Below are 23,078 nucleotides of genomic sequence, written 5' to 3'. Positions count from 1 at the left end.
CACCTCCCCCAGCTTTTCTAGGTCTTTCTGAATCTCCATACCACTTTGTCCATACAGTACCTACAACCCCTTTCCCCAGCAACTGGCAATACTAGCTTTCTTGTCACTTAATCAGTGGGAAAGACGCACAAGGAACTTGACCCTCTGGATCTCCAGTTCATTCCAGAACTCCATGCCACCTTCACTGCTCTCTTGCTTTTTCTCCCTCTGTGCAGCCTTCCTTTTCTCCTTGGTGAGGTCCTTGGGCTCTTCAGATTTCTCAGGCTCTGCCGGTGGCTCTTCCTTTTCAACTGGTTTCTCCCCATTCTCAGCACTGAAACCACCGCCCCCAGGAGAAGAAAAAAAGCCAAAAAGGTGAAACTGTCAGTAACAAGAGAATGGACATTCAGACTTCTGTTTCTTGCCCTCAGCAAGGACCTCAGAAAATCATTTATCGCAACACCACAACATGTGTCAGAAATCATGGATGACTATGTTATTATCTTCAGAATCAGAATAGGACAAGACAGAGCACAAGAAGGTTAGGAAGATTTGTCAGACTACGGCCTCCTTGGCTTGAATCTTCCTAGAAGCATTTTTTACTCGCTTTCTCCCTCCACCCTCATTTTACCTGCTGCACCGAAGAGGAGTTTGGGGAGAGGAGGAGGAGTTGATGATGAGATCTGTGAAAATAATATGAAGTTCAGGATGATGACTTACTCTGCTTTTTCCGGCTCCACTGGAATCTCTTCAGTCTTCTCGGGCTCACCTTCAAACTCCTCCGATTCCTAGGAATTACAAATATAATTGCAAATGTTGTGTGTGAGGGAGCACTGGTGAGACCCTGGGGACCTTATGCATCTGAAATGCAATGTTGTTACAAAGATTTATGGGATAATGTGGGTTAGGAAAATAGAAAAAGAGCTACTATGATACATTACAATTGGTAAAGCCTAGAGCAGGCAAATGACCTAACCTTGTGCTTGAAAAAGGAATGATGTAGAGATGGCTGTGTGTGGTTCTGATAGTCAGAGAGTTTAACCACTAGAACTAGAGTAATCAATTATAAGAATATAGAACACACCGTGACTATCTCTCTGTAGACTTACGCCAAACTTTCTTTTGAGAATGGGTGTGCCCTCTGGAGTGGGTGGTTCAACTGGAGTTGTATCTCCCATGTCTCCCAGGCCTCCAGGTGCATCTGGTGCGCACAGCCGGTAATGGCTACCTTCCTTCCTCAGATCCAGGCCAAATATTTCTGTTCCCTCTTCATGTACTTCTTCCTTGTCAGTATCCACAAAGTCCATCACATCACCTGTTTCAGGGACCTCTGCACTGATCACTGGAGGGGGACTATCACCATGGACTTCATCTTGGGTTGGGTCAGGCATACTGGCAAGGATCTCAGTCACAGTCATTTTCTTGGCACCTTCTACCAAGCTCCCTCCAAACAGTGTGTGCCAGACAATTAGGAAGAAGCCCTTGCAAATGTTGTAGATGAAATGAAGAATCCCCATCAATAAAGTCCATAAAAAGGAAGTGATCGCCAGCACAATGTCCTTCAAGGTCATTTTCTTCACCTTGCGATACTGCTTTCTTAAGTTCCTGAACGTGAACATCTTGAAGAAATTGACCACATTGTTCACAAACTCTCCAAAGGCTGATGAAGGCTCAGCAGAAGCCATGTTTGTCTCAGCCTCTGTGCTTTCTGAGACTTCAACTTCATCATCTTCAACTTCAGCCTTCTCTTCTTCACACTCAGAGATCTGTGCAGCAATCTGCATCTCAAAGATAGTATCTTCACAGAAGTTGATGAAAAGCTCCATTTTCTCTGACTCAGCTCCCTCGTTTACCACATCAAAGATGAACTGCCGCTTAGATTCCTTCACCTGGGGCATCTCCCACTGGGCTTTGTTGGTCTCACTGATCTCAAAGTAGATCCTCTCAATCTTTTTGCTTGCACCCATGATCTCAATCCGTCCGAGATAAGGCTTGAAGTAGCTGATAATGCTTTCAGCCAGTTCAAGGAAGTTCTGGAGTCTTGTGTCATGAGGAACATGCTCGTATAGGTTGGTGAGCAAGACGGCAATGTTGAAACCTATGTCTTTTGCTGGCTCCTGGAACCTGTTGGCAAATTCTTCATAGTTGATCATTTCATTCTCATCTGCCTCTGAGCAGGACAGGAGGAACTGGATCTCAGAGGGCGTGTACTGCTTCTGGCTGTCCATGGCCTTCTGGAAATCCTTCTTAGAAATAAGTCCTCTTGGGTCAGTGACATAGTCCTTGAAAGCATCAGAAGCCACAATGTCTTTGAGTTTCAGAAACATGTCAAAGAATTTAAGGATCATCTCTACATTGCTGGATGACTCCACCAACATATCCACCATCTGCCGGGCAATTGTTCCATTTACCACATTCCCTGGAAGAACAGAAAAAGATGTGACTGTGCCAAAGATTTATTCCATTCTATTATCACTTTACTGAACATCTGCCTTTCTGCTTACAGACAACCAAATCATGGAACCAGAATTCTAGCCCCAGTGGCCTATTGCTTTGGATTTCCATATAGCAGATGACCCAAGGCTTTGAATCTCTCTCCTCAGATGGTATCCAAGTGAGGCACAGTGCTGAAGTACAGGGTCAACTTAGATGGCAACCTTACGCCAACAATTGCAAGTCAGAAAGCACTTTGGAAGTAACTCTACAGAGTTGCATCATCCCAGCTGCAGGAAGCCACTTGGCTCGTGCATCCCAAGGAGGTGGGGTGAGGAGGTCATGGATCTATTAGGAAACATGCAAAGTACCAGGTGCTGTCTGCTACAGTTCTCTAAGGAGAATTAGATGGTTAAAAAAAAAACACTCTGAAAAGAAGATAAAATAAAAAAAATATCCAGATTATCCCAGAACCAAATGAGCAATTACCTCTCTTTGGTTTCTTTTATAAAGTTATGGTGATCTGTAGCATTTGTACCTCTAGGGGACCTGCAAAGCTAAGCACAGGTGCCCTACAGGCTTCCTCTCCTCAGCCTTGTCTCAGCGTTAAGCTCCCTCCTCCTAATCACTACTCCCACCCTAGACTGAGGGGTACATTCTGGGAACCCAGTAGGCTCACCCTCCAGCAGGGACAGCAGCATGACCACCATGTCCTTTTGCAAGTCCAGCAGCTCCTTGAGCAGGCCGATCTGACTGGAGTCCTGAAAGGTAGAACCACACAGAGAGACACACAAACGTGCAGCCCTGTGAAAAGAGTCCAACCCTGTGCATGCACACCTGTCCTGGGGAGGGCTCGGCCTGTTCATGAATGAAGAGCTCATCACCCTTGATGGTGAGAAGGGGAATGAGGGGTCCACGATGGAACACTCTGAGTGGGGAGGGGAGTTAAGCCCACCCTCACTCCCCAGCTCCCATGCCCCTATTCTAGACAAAATCTCATCAGTAACCCCATACCCTGGACATTCCACAGTTATCCTGACACCTGCCCATCTCAATCTTCCCAAGGGAAGGTGAGCGCTTATTGGGGAGATTTCCTTTCAACACCTAAGCCACTTTGTTGAAAAAAGTAACAGTAATAAAAACAAAATAAATCAGTTCAGTTTACACAGATTCTATGACATTCAAGTCCCTGGCAGTGGGGATGACAGATGGCAGCGTGGGGAGGGCAGCTCTCATGGCAGTGTTGTTGGGCTATGATCTGTGGCTCAAGGGAGGGAGTACTAGGGGTCAGAGGAACATCAAGGCGTTGGGAGGAGGAGGAGGAGGAAGACGCCTCTGCCCTGCTTCACTGATAGGAAAAGGTCCCCCCTCACTCCATAACCTCCCATCTTAGCGACCAGCAAAATAAATCACTCTACATGCTTTCCCACTCTAGGGTTTTCCATGTTTAGCGCAAAGTGCGGACTGCAGCCAAACAAGCAGATGTGTGATGGAAAAGGTGCACACCAGCCTGCACAACCCTGGAGAATTCAGTGCTCCCGGGACCCTCACTCTTACCTCCCTCTTCTGCCCGAGCATCCCCCCCGGTGGGTACAGGAGTGTAAGCAAGCACGCAAAGCTTTTAAAATTGGTGTCCCAGTAGGTGTGCATTACACCTGCTGGGACACTGTGGAGCCCCCTTTACTCTGCTTCTAACCATCATTAAAAGTTACCACAGAACAGACCGAGTGATGAATTTTCTCTTGGACAAGCTTTCCTACTCTGCCTTTGCACCTCTACATAGAATCCTTCTGATAACATTTTGGAACTAACTCGGGTCTGGCCGGCTTTTGACTTGCCATCTCACGGCACAGGAAGGTTGGACCGTGTCCTCAGCTGAGCTGACCTGGACAGACAATGAGCCAAGATCGCTGTGAAATGATGTGTACCTGCTGTCCGATGACATGGGCTCAGGGGGTAAAATAACAGAACACATCCCAGCTTTGCAGTCTGCTCTCACTCCCCTGTTTTTTTTTAATGCAGAAGGTTTAATCCTCCTGCTTAGTCAATATTTGTGATAGAATTCTGTTTCCCATGGGATAAGGTAACAGGGCGTTAACACCCCCCCAAAATTATTGTACAGATTCTCAGTCTTGGCCCAAAAGACCAAGGTGGCAGCATCCTCAGCTCATAGCTCAAACCCTGAGCTTGGAGCTCAGCCAAACAGCCGAAAAGCAACACTGCACAGTAAAGGTGTTCGAACCAGAGGTTAAAGACCACTTGAGGCTGGGAGGAGGGGAGGAACGCAGAGGCACATTGACACTGAGAACGGCAAGCACTCCTCACGGCAGACAGGCTTACCTCGGGAAACATGCGACTCCAGATGGGATCCTGGTGAGCATTGCAATAAAAAATACACTTTTTTTTTTTCCAGGGTGAAAAAAAAATCCTTTTTTTTTTTTTTTCCTCTTTATAGATAAACCCCAAACATCTTTTCTCCCTTGGGAATTGTTCCCTGGAGGGGTCCCAGCAGGTCTGGGAATGTTACGTATGCATACACATAAAACCTAGAATTTGCATAGCTAATAGCAGGCAGGGCAGCTGGGACCTGCTGAGGACCACCCCCCCCCCTGCCCCAAACCCCCTCACCCCGGGACTGGGGTTGGTGGTGGGGAATCTCATTATCCCGTTTTTGAAGCAATGCTGGAAAACCACCACATTCTGCTATTAGCTGGAATGAAACAAACACCACATTTAAACAATTTCTCAAGGGTGGGGGCAACGCAGGGATGGCAACAGAAGGTCTAATGCAGTGGGATTTCCCCCCTCTCTCCACTGACTGCACAGAGGTTACAGGAGCAAAAGGGATGACGACACCCACAAGGTCAAGCAAGGTCGCTTACACCTAGAGGCAGCAGCTAGCAGCCCCCAGAGCCCCCCCCAGCCACGCTCATTCGGAGGAGGAGACCGACAGCAGAAGGTTAATCAAAAGGTGGCAGAGTTAAACAAACAAAAACAAGAAAACTGAAGACAAGGAAGAGAAGACTGAAAGGGTCAGACAAAGAAAGATTTGGAAGGAAAAGAGGGGGATTCCTGCTTCACAGCATGTGATCCAAGGCAAAGTGAGATCACGGGAGCCGACTCGGCGTGAGGTGGACAGCGCCTGGTGTTTCACCCTCCACAGGGTCACCGGCAAGGGCGGCTCCAGAGGGGGGGGGGGGGGGGAGGCCAAAAGCCCACCCTCCCAGTCAGACTGTATCATTTTTTATTGGTTGGAGGACAAGGCACTTGGTGCTTGCCCACCCTGAAATTCACTGTCTGCTCCCCCCATACAAAACTTTCTGGAGCTGCTGGTCACCTGCTCACTTCACTGGCAGGAGCAAGTGCACAAAGGCAATGGCCCTTTATCTGGGCAAACGTCCCAGAGTGTACGGAGAGACAGCCCTTCATCAGAGGCCACTCTGTTGTGCATATTCCGCAGAAGATGGGAGAGAGGAAGCAAAACCTGTCTCTCCCCGATACCACTCGGTGACCTCATAAAACACACACAGAAAAAGAAAGAGTAAAAAAGAGAGAATGAGAAACAGGAGAAGACAGAGAGGGAAAGCGAGACAAGGGGGGGGGGGAAGAGAGCGAGGGAAAGACATGGAGATATGAACACAGATAAAAGGAAAAAGAGGGGGGGGGGGAAGATGGGAGGGGAGAGCGAGAGGGCTGGGAGAAACAACAGAGGGGTCAGTACAGGCCTTAGAGCATTAATAGCACACGTTAGACACCAGGGCGTGAAATGGCAGCCGCGCTACACAAATATCCTTACGCCATTTCGAAGTCCTCCGTTTTGGGGTATCTGTTACACATCAGAATAAAAATGTTATTCAGAAGCATTTTTGAAGGCATTTTTGTATTTTTTTCTGCGTCACCTTCAGACCTTCCTTCATGCACTGGGCGCAAAAGCACACCTCTGCTAGCCCCCATCCCTCACCACCAAAATAAGCCAAAATAAACACAAAAAGAAGACAAAATGCTAATAATGAAATAACTCCCTACACCCCAGAGCATCCTGGGAACAGGAGGGCGCCTTCAAAGCGATTCGGGTTCTGGACGTCAGCGCACCACTGCTGCCTCTCCTCCACAGGGGGAGGGGGAGAAGGCCCGGAATGAATTTTGTTCATAAAGAAAGGTTTAAAGGTGAAATACAAAAATGGGTAATTAAATCAAAAACAAACAAACTCAATCCTTCCCTACAACAATTAATAAAACCACAGGAGCCGTACCACAGGCGAGTTAAAGAGGCGATTAGAATTAGTGTGCGGGGCGGGGGAGAGAAAGAGGTTAAATGGGGATCAAAATGAATTCTACTGAAGGGTAACACACCCAGCAGCTTCTGTCCCTTTTTTTGAGGGACCGGAAAATAATGTGCACAGACCTGTAGAAAAAGCTGGAGCAAAAAAAGTACACGCAGCAAATTAAAAAAAAAAAAAAAAGAAGAGGTTCCACAGATCCTTTCACTTTCAAACTCAACGCAGGTAAGAAGTACCTGCGAACTCTGCCCTAAAGCGGATGATCTGAAAATTGCATACACTCCCCCCCTCCAAAATATTTGAAGTCTCCCTCAGGACTGAAAGAAAAATTAGAAAGAAAAATCCCAAGGTGCTCGACGATTTCATTCATGCGTTCAAGCAAATGAACTGGGGTTTTTTTTTTGGTTGGGGGAGGCAGTCAGCGTTGCTGCGCTTCTGCTAACAGCCAGAATTAAAATGCAGAACACCACTAAAAGCCAAACACTACTTCATTTATAGTACAGGGGTCCAGTGGGGACAGCTGGATTCCTTTTTCCTTGTGGTGGAGAGCTTGGGGACAGTGCAGGGAATCTGATGGACTAAAGAAGGGGAATTCAAACGGTTTGGATGGTATGCTGAAATTCACCGTATTTCTTGACACCTGCTTGATTTTTTGCAACCCCTGACCAACCAGAGGCTTTCCTGGAGTGTAAGAACGTGTCAGATGTAATATCATTTTTGTAAGTGAGTCAAATGTTCCTTGAATTAATTTGGAGGGAAATGAATGACGAGTTTGCTCATATTATTATGGAATATTCATGACATGGACTCTTTCTTTCTGTTCTGTCCCCAGCAGTGGATACATTTTGGTACCTGTATATACATTGCAGTTTAACTGTGTCTGGTGCAGTCTTTAGTTGTAACCATGATAAAAGCCTATGAGCCTTGCCTTTAAGGGGAGTTTTGCCTTTAAGAGAAATTCCCTCCCCCCTGCTTCTCTCATTGGGAAGGGCCTGCATGTTCTCTCAATCTAACTTGAGTCTTCTTAAGTGCTTATTGGCTCTAGGAACCGCCCTTCATGCTCCCCCCTGCATCACATGGATCTTAGGCTCACTAGCCCCAGCTTGTGGAGATGTTTCCTGTAATCACTCTCCAAGACTGTTAGTCAGTCTCAAGCATGTTGCCTCAAAGCTAGAAGTGTCTGCAGCCTCTGTAATACAATTAGCTTTTTTACATTTCTTCTCAACGCTTTAATTCTAAAGACTAATCAGCTTCAGAACCCCTTGCCTTCTCACCCTGAATCCCAAGAAACTCCATCTCCCTTCTCCTGCCTATCTCCAGTTGCAAAGATCTCTGCTAGAAGCATATGCGTTTGGAACGTGACAATTGTAAGTAATGGAAAATTATCTGTACAATAAATAATTTCACACTTAAAAGATCTTTGTCCCGAGGACTGATTGGAAGGAAAGTTAGCTGTGTGGAAGAGGGAAACCCGGGTGTTTCTTACTGGGGCAAGGGGGTGGCCTGCTTGTTACAGCGGTTGCTACCCCTAATTGAGCTGGATGTCACTTGGATGCAGATACAGAGCTGCTCTCTAAATTGGGTGGAGGGGAATTAGGGCTGGAGGGTACTGGAAGCCAATAGTAACAGGTGGGAGAGAGAAAAAGGGGAAAAAATGGATAAAGTGCGTAGCTTGCTGGGCAGATTTGATGGGCCGTTTGGTCTTCTTCTGCCGTCATTTCTATGTTTCTATGTTTCTGAGCCAGCACAGTAAAAAAGCTAATTAGATAATACTGAGCCAGCACACTTTCCTCTGTTTTCTTTTTAGAATTATTTCTGTTGTAATAAGATCCTCACTTACTGTGGCCTAGAGCTAGTGATTGATGGCGTCTGATTTATGTACTTGGGATATTATTAAATACTCTTCTCTTTGTAATAAATAGATTTTTTTTGTATGGATTATTCTTAAATGCATAATAAAAAACACTTTTCATTGATCCACTGTAAGAAATGTCCAGAGGTGTTGAGGCATTCAAGCTTTCAAGACCATGTTTCAAGACCCTTCTTCAGATGTTACCTGTGGACAGGACATATGTAGTCTTGAACGTTCATGCACATCACCTTCTCTGGATAATTCTCATGCTGATCCAGAAGAAAAGGACATTCTTTAAAGCTACCTCTTCCTGTTTTAGCTTTCCCCCTTCCTGTTCTCCCTGATGGATCCGCCATTTTAGTTGCAGACTTCCACAGAACAGAAAAAGAGGCCTAGGTAAAAATATTCAAAAACCACCGCACACTCATACATAATTTTCAAACAAATCCATAAAATATTCCATTCAGCGTATCCAGCTCTCTGGTCCTCCTGTCATTTGCTGTGCTTCTAAACAGCTTAATTTTTGGTTCTATTTTTTTATGAGACCTGCTACTTTGAACCGCACGTTTTTGGGGATCTTCTGGCTGGTACAATCCTTTGAGACGAGGGCCTGTTTGGGGTTTGGGGAGGAGGAGGGGGGTTCCCAGATGGCAGAACAGGTAATATGTGGTGTTACCTGAGCAAGTTTCATCATCATGTGAGCAAAAACATGAAGGAATCCCACCACGGCATCCCACAGTCGGCTGTGTGCCAGGCTCTGCTGGTTCCCTGTGCATGGCCCCTGAGAAAGAGAAGGCAGAGAAGCATTGCCAAAGGCCATGGATACCAGTTAGGTGTTATGTGCTGGACCCAGGGCATGGCACCTACAGGAGAGAAGAGCGAGGCGCTGCCAAGGACCAGGGCTAGGAGACAGAGCTCCAGGTTGGGCCTGGTGTATGGTCCTTGAGCAAAAGAAGAGGCACGCTACCAAGGGCCACGGTGGTTATGAGCAGCAGGGTCCTCAAAGGGCTTCTGAGCAAAAAGCAAAGAGAAAGATTATCAAAGGCTTTCTTCAAGGCAAGGAAAGTGTGGCTGGAGGAGGAGCCGCACAGTAGGTGAGTCTGGAACAAGAGCACACAGGGGGTGGGGCTGCAGAGATGATGAGCCAGGAGGGAGCGATCCCTTGGCTTCTCTAACCTGGATATATTCTGTTAGGCTGTTGAAGACTTGCTTGGCCACTGCCATGGCTTTCGAGAAGTTCCTCTTTCCTTGCTCCTCGATCACATCCTTGCCAGAATAGTACCAGTAGAAATCGCTGATGGACTCCTGGGGAGGGGAGGGGGAAGGAAACAGCAAATCGTGAGCTACAGAACTCAGACAGAATGTCGACCTTTCACCCGCACGTCATGGTGACTCTCCCCTTCTGGACCCATGTGTGTGCTCCACCCTCTTGAGGAAATATAATCGGCCCAAACTGAATACGAGGAAAGGCCTCTGACTGGCTGACTGCGTGTTAGAAATCTACAGGATAGGATTCCCTGACTCGTGCTCATTGGAGCCCTATAAAAGCATCAAGATGAAGACCATTTCTACCTGCATTCGGCCATGTCAAGTACCTGATGGGAAGTGCTGACAGTTATGGCTCTTACCTGAAGGCGCAGGAGATAGTCCACTGTGCAAATAATAATGTTGATGGTGGTTGTGTTGCCCGTCTGGGTCCTCAGGTAATTCTGGAAATCTACAGAACACATAGAAATTGATTATGGAACAGCATAACAAATATATTTTTTAACAAACAAGTTAACCCCTCCCAATTAAAAAAAAAAACAAACAATGTGCCACCAAGATGCCTATGTGGTGTCTCATCAGTCTGTGTCATAAAACTAGAACGAACAATCTATAAGCCCTCGATGCAAGCGGACATCAATACTGCTCAACAGTCCCAAGGAAGGGTTTCTTCAGAAAACCTAGACATGAGCTGTGCCAACTCGTGGGTGACGCCAATAAGAATCCCTCCCCCGGGGGGGAGTCTGAAAGGCAGCGGGCAAAACATGGCTCACGTCAGGGTTTTCCAAAGAGAAGACTCCTTTGGGAATCCTGAGCACTTTTGACTTCAGCTTGTAAAGTCAACTGAATCTACGAGACACCTTAAAAATGGAGGCACTGTTTGAATATAGTTTAGTTTTGATTGGCTGCGGAATGTTAAGAAGATATGTGATTGGTTGCTTAAACAATACATTTAAAAACTCTTCCGGTGTCTGTGGTTATGCACCACTTTGGGATCTTCACTGTCATTTTGCTCCCTCACCCTTACCAGCACCCAGAATGCTTCGGTTTCGTCCCAGTTTTGATCACTCTACCGCCTCTGCTTGTAGGTTATTCCAGGCGTCCATGCTACGGCATGACATAAAATGCAGGAGAAGGCGGGACGGCAGGTGCTTCGCCGTGCACCAGTGATGGTGAAGCCACTCACCATTGTTATGTCCCTCACACATGAGCTGCAGGAAGCGGAAGAGATCCTGGGTGAACAAGTCATCTGCCATCACCTTCTCACCTGCTCAGAGGGAGAGGAAGGAGGAGCAGGATAAAAACAGGAAGAGGAGGATGGTAGAGAGAAAGAGAGAGAGAGAGGCCGACTGGATCAGCAGGTGGCGCAGGCAGAACCAAAACAGGACCACAATGGGGATGAGTGGACCTGGTTAGTACAGATCACTCTGAAACCCACTGGGAGGGAAGGTTAGGGGCAAGCACAGCCTGTAGCACTGCACACTGGTTAAAGGGCTGGACCCATGCAGCTAGGGCGGATATGAAAGGGGGAAGAGAGGACAAACATTTTCTCGCTCTAAATGCTTGGGGGCCCTTGCTTTAACATAAGGTGGCAGGGTTGCCTTGCGCGACATCAGAGGAAAACTGCAGCAGGCCTGGTTTTGTCCCAGCTGCCTTTATAGGCTGCAGCAGCCACCTGGCTTTTCTGGGAGAAATTGGACCCTACAAGTTCAGAGCTAGAATGGGCGGGGGAAGAAGGAGTCCGAAACCAGGCTTTTGAACTTTCGTTATGCTGTGTTCTTGGGTTCACAGTCCTGAACGTTTGCACAGGAAGCAGGACTGCGAGCCCCAGAATGCAGTGGTGCATGGGGTTAAAACCACAGCCGTTATATATTCTGATGCCACAACAGAGCATGATGCAGCTTGCAACACTAAACTCTGCACCCTGGCCCAAACCTAACAATATTGAGCTGTTACTTGCAGAAGAGGAGCTTGTGAAAAATTATGAGTAGAAAGAAAATGAATGCAACAGGGGACTTCTCCAGCTCCATTAGTGCCTTTAGGTGACTAGGGCAGAAGGGAACAGCTTAGTCAGTCCTGGCTGTAACCCCATCCCAGATAAGGATCTCCCGAGCCCATGGACGTGGCAGGCACAATGTGACATTTTTGCACTGTTCAAGACAAAATGGCGTTATCACCACTTGGGAAAGGAAGTGTGCGAGAGCATCACGCTGCATTACCAGGGGCTCCCAATGTCAAGGGAGGCAGTCCTTTTCTTTCAGGCTCTGTTTCCAAGGCACCAAGCTACTCCCTCATAGCCCAGCGAGTTCCTCCCTGCTCAGGACACTGATGCTACACGAAGCCCCCAAAGGCTTGAGGGATGCAAGCAGAGAATGGAAGCAAAGCTGGTCCTTTGCAACTCTCCATGGAGAGTAGAAATCTCAAAGCTGGATAAGAGAACTTGTTAAGAGGGGGAGCGGCTGGCCTGTGAATGAATGATTAATGCTCTTACGCTCTGTGCTTCAGCCATTAAAGGGGGTTGGTGGCCCACCCTGGCGGCAACTCAGATTTGGCAGCAGCCCGAGCACCTGGTGCGCAGGAGGTTTGTAGGGTAGAGTAAAGGGGTGAGAGGAAGGATGACAGGGGTCATGCAATTAATAGCCGTGTTTGTGCACTGAGGAGGCGATACCGGTGGAGATGCATAACATGCACAGAATGCTAACCGAGCTCGCAAAAACCTTTCAAAGGGAGGGGAGGAAGAGGAGAGGCAATAGGGAGAGGAAAGGGAAGACAGAAGTAATAGGGGGGAAAGGAGTTAATAAGAAGTGTCTCATTGACCTTGAAAAGCCCTTGGGCGCTGTGAGGAAAGAGACTCTTGAGAACATCCTAAAGCATTTCATTTCAGCAACAATTCATGTCATCTCGTGAAGAACTCCCTTCTGAGTGACTCCAAGCTCACACCATAATCCCCTGCTTGTGACACCATAGTCAGCCAACACAATGTCACAGCTAAAGGTCCATCACTACAGCTGTGTTAGAGTGGCGGGGCAGATGTGATGCCAAAGGGCAAACCCTTCCTCTCTCCAGGCAAAAGTACTTGCTCAGTCACCAAGTAGGACTTGGGCAAAGAAGCTACACACAATCCCGGCAGACCCAAGCCTTGGGTGTCCTGGTATTCCTCAGTCCTCCATGTACAAACAAACAGGGGATCAAACGCATCCAAAGGGACCCAAGAGAATTAATTGCATTGGGTTTGAATATTCTCCGGCTCATTCGCTGCACGATTCCTGGATCCCCCCCTCTATCTCCTGAAGAGAATCCAGGCAGAACATACAACAAACACAATGCATCTCGTCTTCCGACCCCAAAAATGGCTAGAACTGCAAACGTCGGGCCCATGACATGGGGGCTCCAACTTCTGACTCCTTCCATCTTCTCAAGGGTGGAAAGGGGCTGATGGGGAATGATGGGGGAGGGGCACGGGGTGAAAACGGGGGAGGGAACAGGATGCAAGACAGACCGAGTACCACTGAAGCATTACACAGTTATTCACTTCCAACAGTTCCAGGCCTCATGACAGCATGCACAAGTGGCTGTCCACACAGACGTCTGCAACGTTTCTGGGTCCTTTAGCCTCCTCGCCCCCTTATTTCAGCAAAATGTCCACATGAGCCCCAGCCTCATCTCCAAGATATTGCCCCAATCCCTCCCACGCATATTCTCCAGTTTGAAAGGTTTTTCCCTCAGAGTGGATGTTTGGCCAGTAATGTTCCTGAGGGCCCTTTCTGCAGAATCTGATCTGGACAGCTGCTTTTGTCCCTCCCCTCTCGTTGCTGGCTCTGCCCAACATGAGTGGGGCGCCCATCTCACCCCGTATCCTTGTGGGAGGGAGGGGGACTGGGAGGACATCATAGAGCTGGTGCAGTTAGTAATCAGCTGAGGCTTATAAAGCTGCTGCTCTTTTACAGAGGGTTTCAGGGTATCCATTAGCATGTCACATAGCATTAAAACAGCCCAGAGAGGGTCAAACTGATCCAAAATGCTCCCAACAGAGAGATCTTTATGCTCACCCCCCCCCCCTGCTGCCCGAAGCTGTGGAGTAACTAAGACTGAGTGTGAGCCGTTCATGCAAGTGAGATGACACCCATGATAGAAAATCATATGTCATTGCTATTGGAAACTCCAAAAGTCCCATCTTCAGTGGGGACATAGATCTGTTTGCCCCATGTGTGTGTTTTCTGCATCTGGGAAATTACTCTGCAGACACGGGTACTTGTAAAAATGGATGACAGACAAAGGGCAGAGAGACTTAAAGACACACAGATGAAAAGAGAAATGGAGGGACAGATGTTTTAGCTGGACAACTGCAGGGAGAGTAAATGTATAGATGGATGGACACGCAATGAATGGCTAAAAGAAATGGTTGCTTGGTGGTATGAGAGTGGGTAGACACAGGTCAGGTGGATGGATGGATGGATGGACAGAGAGACTGGATGGGTTGACAGACATTGAATAAAAGGGATGGACAGACGATGTGTGGATACATGGAGAGTGGGTGGACAGAAAGTTAGACGGGAAGACTGATAAAAAATACAGTGAGCCTTTCCTCGAGAAATCCCCCACCCAATCCATGGAGATCAGTCTTCTGAAATCCATCTTCCTAAGCCCCCACTCCTCCTCCTGTTCAACGATGCAGGAAAAACCTAGCTGAAAAGGGCCCGAATGCCGTCCCCATCCCAAGGAATGTGGTCAAGGCAATAGCTTGGTTTAAAAGGGCTTTGACCAAGTTCCTCGAGGAAAAGTCCATAAACAGGTACTGAGCAGGTATATCTGGGAAAAGCCACTCCCCATCCCTGGGAGTGAACAAGGAATTGGATCGGCTCTTCGGGATGCTGGGTTCAATGGACCTGTGCTCTGACCCGGCATGGCACTTCTTATGTTTTCAGTACATCAATGCATCTCACTGCGTCCACCTCCGTCAACATCTTCCCCCGCCCCCAACCCAACCCCTCCATCCCCCTGCAAGCCCTGGGCAGGTTTGGATCAGTCTTGAGGCCTGTGTTATATTGTACCAGGTTAAGCAAGAGACTAGAAAAGAGAGTGCAGACATTAATGGAAAGGATTATTTACCCTGTTCACGATTGATGACTGGGAGCCAGTGAGAAAGGGGGGGTGAGGAAGAAGGAAGGAAGGCAGAATGAGGCGGGGCACAGCACATCACGGCAAAAGGAAAAAGGAAATTATTAACAACATTATTTATTAAACATGAATTAGAACTGCACCAATGGAAAAAAAAAACCCAACTATTAATTGTCATTACAGAAAACTGGATTATTAATTGTACTCTGTAATTAACCAGACATCAATTGCATAATTAAAATACTGGAAGGTATTAATGGAGAACAGATTTAGTTGGTATTAAAACAGGAGGGAGCCAGATTCCAGAGTAACTGAAGCTGTGGCCAGCGTGCTTGTTGCCCCTTCCACCCTGCATTTATTTATTTATATAAACAGGGGCTGTGTCGTCAAGCCACTGATTGCCAAGCTGACTCCTCGTACCAGGGACAGAAAGACTACAATTCCCAGAATACACTAGGGCAAGAGCTGAAAAACAATCCATGGCGAGGTTTAATGCTGCATATCCGAGGCTCATTTAGGAGGCTCGCAGCATGGAAGCCACCAGGTTTCACCTGTGCTAGGCCCTGACTTCTCAAATCCTGCCCCACTTCTTTCTGGAACCTGTAGTTACGTGGGCTTTATTTTTTTTTTTTAAATTTCCCTTAGCTGACTAACCTTGTGTTATCAAGCTTTTGCCATTTTTGCCGGGCTACCTGGTATCAGAATGTTGGCAGTGGAAACCAAAGTCGTAAGTTTACTAACAGTACAGCAATGACCACGCAGGTTCCCTCCGCGTATTGCCCTACCACCGTGCATCAGCCCTACAATGCAGAATCAGGTCTCTGCCTGCTCAGCCAGCTAGGAGGTGCCAACAAGGCTGATGCTTTTCTCTTGCTGTAGGTAACAGGATCAATGCCAGCAACCAAGAACCTTAGTGGGCCACTATGTATCAGAACATCCTTTTCCCACATGGAAAATAGCTAGAATTGTTGCAGTGATTTGTGGGAGCAGAGGGAAAGATGAGAAGGAGGTTAATCATCAGAGCTGAGCTCATCCAACTGGCGTCTCACACTCCCCTTTGTGAAGGACAAGTCGGGAAGCTTCTCCTGACCCATAACCAGCAGCAGGGCACTCGGCAGAGATGACAGCTATTCCAGAATAAGGAGAACCTGGAGGAGCGTTCATGTTTTTATTACTCACTTGTCCCCTCTTCAGTCACCATCCCCAGTCCCTCTGCTTTGTTCTGACGTTCAAAGGCATTCAAGTCCAGAACACTGTGGGGAAAACAAGGCAGGGGGGATCATAATGGAAATCTGTGAGAGCAGCGAAAGAGATGTCCTCCTCTTTTGCTCCATGGAGGATATCAAATCCAAATCATATCCCAAGTTTCATGTACTTGGGTCTAAGTTTGGACCTTTTGCACATGCCTGAATGCCCAAGACTCCCAGTACCTGTCAATGATGCTATCATGGAAGCAGGCCTGGCACAACCGGGTGTGCAAACCGTGCAATTGCACGGAGCGGCACACCCAGGGAGGTACCAGGCCAGCCGGTCGGCGGCGGCAGAGGACAGAGAGAGTGCCGTTGCCAGAAGAGGGTATGAGCTCATATCCTCTTTTAGTGGCTGAAGAAACAGAGGGCTGCCTGCGCCGCCGTGGCGTGGGGGTATGGCGACGTGGGGGCGGCAGCGGGGACCCTAAGCGCAGGGTGGCGCGGAAGCTAGCGCCGGCCCTGCATGGAAGGCAAAGCCTGCCTAGTGCTGTGAATTCAACAAGCATCGGGCATTGGAATTAATATACTGTATGTCCTGCTAAAGAGACAGGCTACCTGTAAAGTCCATCATTAATCGCTTACTCAACCAATCCACCAACCTGTTCCATCGACTAATCCCTGAAAGCAGGCAGGCCCACCAACTGCATCGCCAAACAAAAGCTAAACCCCTAACTGAACCAATCAAAATCTCCCAAGACTACCCATTATATCAACCAATCAAATCACACAAGCCAACCTAGCACAGCCACTGTGATCATCTGACCTAGTTCTGGCTCATTTCAAGTCAATTATCAGTCTTCGTACACTCTTCCTCCTGATATCCGGTCATTGGGAAAGTAAGAACATAAGAACATGCCATACTGGGTCAGACCAAGGGTCCATCAAGCCCAGCATCCTGTTTCCAACAGTGGCCAATCCAGGCCATAAGAACCTGGCAAGTACCCAAAAGTAATTCTTCTCCATGCCCATCTCCTCCCCCGCCAATTTCTGACTTTGTGTTTTCTGCCTTGCTGTGCCATTGGCTTGGAATAGACTCCATGAGTCTGTGCGTCATGCTCCTTCTCTGGCCACATTCAAACCCAGTCTCATCTTTTTTAGGCTCTTTTTATTGCCTGTCCTCTACAATAACTACTCTGTCCCCATTGTCTCTTGTTTATCATCCATGATTGTCATGACAAGATTGTAAGCTCCATGGAGCAGGCACTGTCTCTTATGTCATCTATACAGCGTTGCGAATGTCTACTAGTACTTTATAAATTATAAATAGTAGTAGTGGTAGTAGTCATTTATATATAACCTAATGTCTAGATTCACTTCATAGTGAAGCACACTTTCTCAACTCATGAATACTTCCTTTAGTTAATGTGATCCCATGGTTTCCTGATAAGCTTCAGTATAGGCAAGATAGAAGAACTGTAAAATAAATAAATAAATATTCCCCTCTCGCTCATCAGTCCTGCATCAACATGAAGCCTGCTTCATCACTCTACCAACTGCGTAGCAGACTACTGCCTTACCACAGTAACATGATTTCAGTGCTTGATTTCCCATGGAAGTCTGAAAGCATTGTTCATCTGTTTATGGACATAAGACAGTACTGCCCGCACTAATGCAAAGACGAATGCACGCCTTACCTACAGACCTTGCTCCAATTTTCAAAGGGAGAGTTCCGAAGGATTTTCACTCTGAAAATGCTGCCATGGGCATGAAGTGCGCCTCCCTTCCCAGCCAAAAAAACCACAGGTGTGGGAGTGTCTCAGCTGCTAACAACTTGAGCACTTTGAGGTTAATATACAGAGGCATTTAGCTGGATAATTCACAAGTTATGTGGCTAAATGCCGACTTTTGAATATTTGGAATACTTATCTAGCTAAATTATAGACGGGTAACTGATTGTCTAAATTTTAGCCGCATAATATAGGGGCATTCCAAAGTGGAGTTAAGTTAGCCAGATAAGTTGCCCAGCTGACTCTGATATTCAGTTAGACGAATAACTTATCCAGCTAACTCTGCTCGTGCCAAAGAGCAGACCTAAAGTTAGTCGGATAAGGTTACCCAGATATTTAAAGTAACCGGCCATATTCAATAGTGCGGCTGCATCACTGTCCGGCTAACTTTGCAAGAGGTCTGGTGACCGAATATTACCCCCCTTTATTTTCCAAAAATCAGCTTTTTGTCAATGAAAGCACAAAGCTTTTGGCTGTTTACTGGAAGCTCGCTCAGCGCCTTGCCAGCCTGCATCTGCTCCCGAGCTGGCCATTGAGTGACTCCCCCGCCCACCACCCTTCACAGCACCTTCTAACCCTAACAGCCCCTACCTGTGGTCCTAGCCAGTGCTCACCTGCATGTCTGCATTAACAGCTGGACACTCTGGAAGAACCCCACTTCCCTCTTATCCTTCAGGTAATCCAACATTTTCTGTAATAAAAAAACACAATTTTGTTTTTTGGGGTTTTTTTTTTCATGACTTCTTAGCTGTGGAGTTATTTCAGACGGCTCCCAGCCGGGGTAACAACAACTAAACCATCACACAGTGATGCCAAATTTGCACCACATTCAACAACAGAAATTTAACACAGAAATAAAGTAAAAAATACAAAATAAATGTCTAAACCAGCAAAAATGTAAAATAATACATAAAACCAAACAATTACAGTCGCACAAGCAGAGACTACAGGTCTCATCTTGCTGTTATAGAGTTTTCCTGCCACCTGACGTGCAGCACACCACCACACTATCCTTTCACGACACTATAAAAACAATACAAAGACCGACCGACATAAGAAAAGAGAGGATTCCTGGAGTCAAGAGAGAAACCATGCAGAGAGCAGAGGATGCAGAGCGAATTATTGATCGTAAAGCTGAATTACTCGGTGTGGCTGGGCAGACTAGGGAGGCCGTAGGGTCTATTTCTGCCGCCACGTTTCTCTGTTTCTTGGGTAGGCATCTCTGGTGCCTTGTCGGGACCGGCTGTTCCTTAGCTTACGTTCTCCTCACTTTTATTGGCTTTTAATTGTACTTTTCTTATGCTTTTTGTTCATCAAGTCTTTGGTTAGTAGGTGTGTGTGTCAGTTTGTTGTACTTTGTGTATTTTATGTGTCGATTCTGTAAGCTGTACAGAGCCTCTTTGAAGCAAGGTAACGTAAAAACGCAAGAAATAATCAAATTAAGATTTAGGATTCAGAACAAGTCATTCCCTCTCCCCCCCCCCCATTCCTCTCTTTTGGGATCTCAAACAGGCCCCCCATCATCAAGTCTTCCCTCACAGGAACACACAAGGTTAGCGTGAAAGGTGAGGGCCATCTCCCAGGTTGGCGTAAGGTCAACCCTGTCGTGTTTGCATTCAGAAAGCAAACCTAAGAGCCTAGGTCCCGGAGCAGGTACTTGCAAAGCCTGACTTGTGTGTCTCACCTCAGCCCCGCCCCGTTATCCCAGTCTACTGACCGTTCAGCTGGAGAAGAGCAAGGCCGAAAAGCTGCAGCGGAGCGTTACGAGGAGAAGACAGTACCTGCTGCACCTCAGAGTTGCCGCCGTTGAGAATGGAGATGCCCAGTTTCAGGGTGGAGGACACCATGGCACCCGTCTCGCCTGCCAAGGAACCAGCAACCAAGTCACTGCCGGCATCCGATACATGGGGTGCCCAAGAGACGGGCTCTTCCCTGCCCCAGCAAGCACCGCCCTAGCGCTGGAGAGGCCGGGGAGCAGCCGCACGCCAATGCATTTAAAATAGGGAGCTGGGTTATGCAATGCTCTGCCTTGCAAAGCTGTTTATGCGGTATCGGGGCGGGGGGGGGGGGGGGAGGAGAACCACAGCCGAGATGGGTGAAAGTCTTTCCCCTGCCTAAAAGCTATGGCGCAAAGGTTTAGGTAAGGAGGGAGGAAGGAGGAGCGAGGACGATGGAGATGCGGAAGCCTCCTACGGGATCCCACGTTCTTGCTTTGAAAGCTGAACGCGAACCTTCAAGCTGGAGAGTACGGAGGAAGGCTGGGCTCCGGGGCAGTGAGTACGGGAGCCATGAAGCTCTAGTATCGATAAGCGCTCAGCTCGAGGGCAGTGCGCACCATGCTACCTCCAATCCCAGCCTTACCTTTGCACGCGCTGATCATCTGCAGGATCATCTCGGCCGCCCCACGGTTGTGCAGCCGGGCCTGTTGGTAGAGTAGTTTTTGCTTCTCCATCTCCTTCTCCTGCAAGCAGGGGACAGATGCCAAAGGTTGAGAACAAAAGCGGCTCTTTCCCTGACGGCTTCCGCACACGGACTAACGCAAGCAATAACCGAACAGACCAATCAGTACCTCGAAGGTCAGCTCGGCTTCCTCTTCTTCCTCCTCACTCTTCTCTTCACCTTCTTCAATATGACAACTCTAACGAGGAGGTGAGAAGTTGTTATTGGCCATGTGTCCATCATCCGAGCCGTCCAGTCCTAGAGGTGACAGGCTCTGTATCCCTTCATGTGTCCCCTGAGTCGTCCAGTCCTAGAGGTGACAGGCTCTGTATCCCTTCATCTGTCCCCTGAGCCCTACAGTCCTAGAGGCAACAGGCTCTGTATCCCTGTGCCCATCCCCTGAGACATCCAGTCCTAGAAGTGACAGGCTCTGTGCCCATCCCCTGAAGCATTCAGTTTGAGAGGCAACAGGCTCTGTATCCCTGTGCCAATGCCCTGGGCCATCTAGTCCTAGAGGTGACAGGCTCTGTATCCTTGTGCCTGGCACCTGGGAGGTATCCAGGCTTAGAGGAGGAAGACTCTGTGCCCTGTTCTCATACCCTGAGACATCCAGTCCTAGAGGAGGCAGACTCTGTATCTCTGTGCCCATCCCATGAACCATCCAGTCCTAAAAGTGACAGCTCCATGCCCCTGGGCCTGTTCTCTGAGATATCCAGTCCTAGAAGTAACTAGGAATGTGCATTCGTCACATCTGTTTTGGCAGTATGTGCGCATCTCGCCGACTTTCTAGTACACGTGGTAAAACGGATATTATGTGCATAGCTCATTATTAAAAATACATGCATAATATCCGTCTTTTCACGTGTACTAGAAAGCCGGCAAGATACACGCATATCTGCCGAAACAGAAGAAATGAATGCGCTTCCCTAGAAGTAACTGGCTCTCTATAACTGTGCACATCCCTCGAGGCATCCAGCTCTGTATTCCTGTGCCTGTCCTACCTTTGCCATGATGTCGGCATAAGCCATGTACAAATAATCTTCATCCAGTTTGCTGTAAATAAAAACATTGAAAAAAAAATATTCAGACCCAAATATTAAAGCAGGAATAGAAACTCCAGAACATTTTGGAAGAGGTGTTAAATCCCAGTGCCCTAACAGCGCCTCTGTGAGCCCTGGCATAATGCGTATACTGCTTGCAGCCAACTACAGTCCACCTGCTGCCAGGGCAAACCCCAAGCTCCAATGCCCCTGCTGCCACTACTCACTGTAAGCTCCTGGGAGCAGAGACTGAGGCTGAAATCCTGCAAATCTTGTAGCATACACTAACAGCGCTATATAATAAATGCACATCGTTATATGAATTAGTCTGATTAATATGAATACGCCGGCCCCCTCAAATTCTGTGACTCACCTTTTCTCCGTCAGGGCAGTCCTACTGAAGTGCAAAATCAGCTGATGCAGGGGATCTGGTTTCTTCTCCGTCTCCTCTTCCTCTTCCTCCTCTGCCTCACCAGACTTCTAGACTCAAGGAAAGACATAAAGAGGGATTTGTGAGGGGAGGAGAATCAAGTGAATTCACTCTGGAGAGAGGTGATGCTTTGCTTCAGTACATACAGAGAGAGAACCTTAAACCTCCGAGGATGTCCAAAGGCAGGACACTGGCAACATTTGAGTTTTCAAACCTGTCTTCCAAAGGATTCCGAGATGCGTAGTCCACAAACAGCGCTTGGGGATGGAAGCCAAAATCGCAAAGCCAGCATTAATGTTCTGCAGTCACGTGCCATGAGGCTTCCCCGCCTTTCGGGAGCCACGCTGGCACCGCTGTGTCAGTGTCCTTCATTGCCCACGTGCTGAAGCCTGCACCCTGTGTCTTTACCATAAGGCACGGCTCTCACAGGGATGTTCTGCAGCCGAGGGGGGGCAACAGCCAGCACAGAGACAGGTCACAAGGGTTAGGCCAAGTCCCACTAGCTGGACTCCCAACCCCAATGCATTCTGGGACTTGCAGTCTTGCCCTTTATTATTGGACTACATATCCCAGAATACCTTGTGGATGAGGGTTATCAAGATTAAACCAACCAGTCCCAAACAGGATGGAGCTCAGAACTTAAGCCTGGCCCAGAGGTTGGAAGGAGGAAATGTGTGAGAGAGCAGATTGATGGGATTACACTTGATTCTTAGTATTAACATCGTCATGTTCCGTCTCCCCGTACCCTGTCCAACACTGGCTCAGTACTTACAGACAGATCATCAATCATCTTATCTTCGAATGCATACTCCTCGCTCATGATCCAGGCCTGCTTGTAGCCCTCAAGAAACATGTTACAGGCACGGTGCCTGGAGGAGAGGGAAGAACCGGATAAAACACAGAATCGACGGCCTCTCTTTTCACCTACGCTGCTCCTTTCCCTGCCCCAATCCTCCTCCTCTCCTTCCCTTCTCTAGCTGTACCCACCATCCCCTAAATTCCTCCTGTCAAACTCCCCCAACCTGAGTTCCCCCTTCCCTCGTTCATGCTTCTCCAATCTGAGCTCTCCCTCCCTTTGTCTCGTTCCCTCCTTCTCTTTCCCTTCTCCTCCTTCCCCCTGGGCTCTTTCCTTCCCTCCCTCTCTCATACTGCCCCATCCTCTTCCCCCTTCCCTCCCTATCCTGAGCTCTCTCTTCCCTTCTCCACCCCTTGTCCTACTCTTCTTTTCCTCTCTTACTGACTCCCCATCCTCTAAGCTCTGCCT

At 47.9% G+C, this 23,078-nt stretch overlaps 1 protein-coding gene across 14 annotated transcripts in view; it reads right to left on the bottom strand.

Annotated features, from left to right (window-relative positions):
* Positions 1-23,078, bottom strand: part of RYR1 (ryanodine receptor 1) — a 132,546-nt gene that overhangs the window by 10,947 nt on the left and 98,521 nt on the right. For 4 of the 14 annotated variants that reach the window (XM_029571758.1, XM_029571759.1, XM_029571763.1 and 1 more), the window contains 17 exons: positions 22,587-22,683; positions 21,758-21,864; positions 21,346-21,397; positions 20,475-20,543; positions 20,267-20,366; positions 19,687-19,766; positions 18,520-18,596; positions 16,108-16,181; positions 14,920-14,937; positions 10,997-11,077; positions 10,173-10,261; positions 9,721-9,849; positions 9,221-9,325; positions 3,092-3,173; positions 1,089-2,398; positions 700-767; positions 130-313 (listed from right to left, as the gene is read on the bottom strand). In XM_029571758.1, the coding sequence (XP_029427618.1) occupies positions 130-313; positions 700-767; positions 1,089-2,398; positions 3,092-3,173; positions 9,221-9,325; positions 9,721-9,849; positions 10,173-10,261; positions 10,997-11,077; positions 14,920-14,937; positions 16,108-16,181; positions 18,520-18,596; positions 19,687-19,766; positions 20,267-20,366; positions 20,475-20,543; positions 21,346-21,397; positions 21,758-21,864; positions 22,587-22,683 (2,722 nt within the window). Of the gene's footprint in view, positions 1-129; positions 314-699; positions 768-1,088; positions 2,399-3,091; positions 3,174-4,752; positions 4,783-6,208; positions 6,239-9,220; positions 9,326-9,720; positions 9,850-10,172; positions 10,262-10,996; positions 11,078-12,512; positions 12,528-14,919; positions 14,938-16,107; positions 16,182-18,519; positions 18,597-19,686; positions 19,767-20,266; positions 20,367-20,474; positions 20,544-21,345; positions 21,398-21,757; positions 21,865-22,586; positions 22,684-23,078 lie in introns of all 14 variants that reach the window. The other 10 variants (XM_029571751.1, XM_029571753.1, XM_029571755.1 and 7 more) reach the window with 5 other exon arrangements.

This window comes from Rhinatrema bivittatum, chromosome 11 (genome assembly GCF_901001135.1).
Source record: "Rhinatrema bivittatum chromosome 11, aRhiBiv1.1, whole genome shotgun sequence".
NCBI lineage: Eukaryota > Metazoa > Chordata > Amphibia > Gymnophiona > Rhinatrematidae > Rhinatrema > Rhinatrema bivittatum.
The sequence above is the reverse complement of the archived record's forward strand: the minus strand, read 5'-3'. Positions and strand labels throughout refer to the sequence as shown.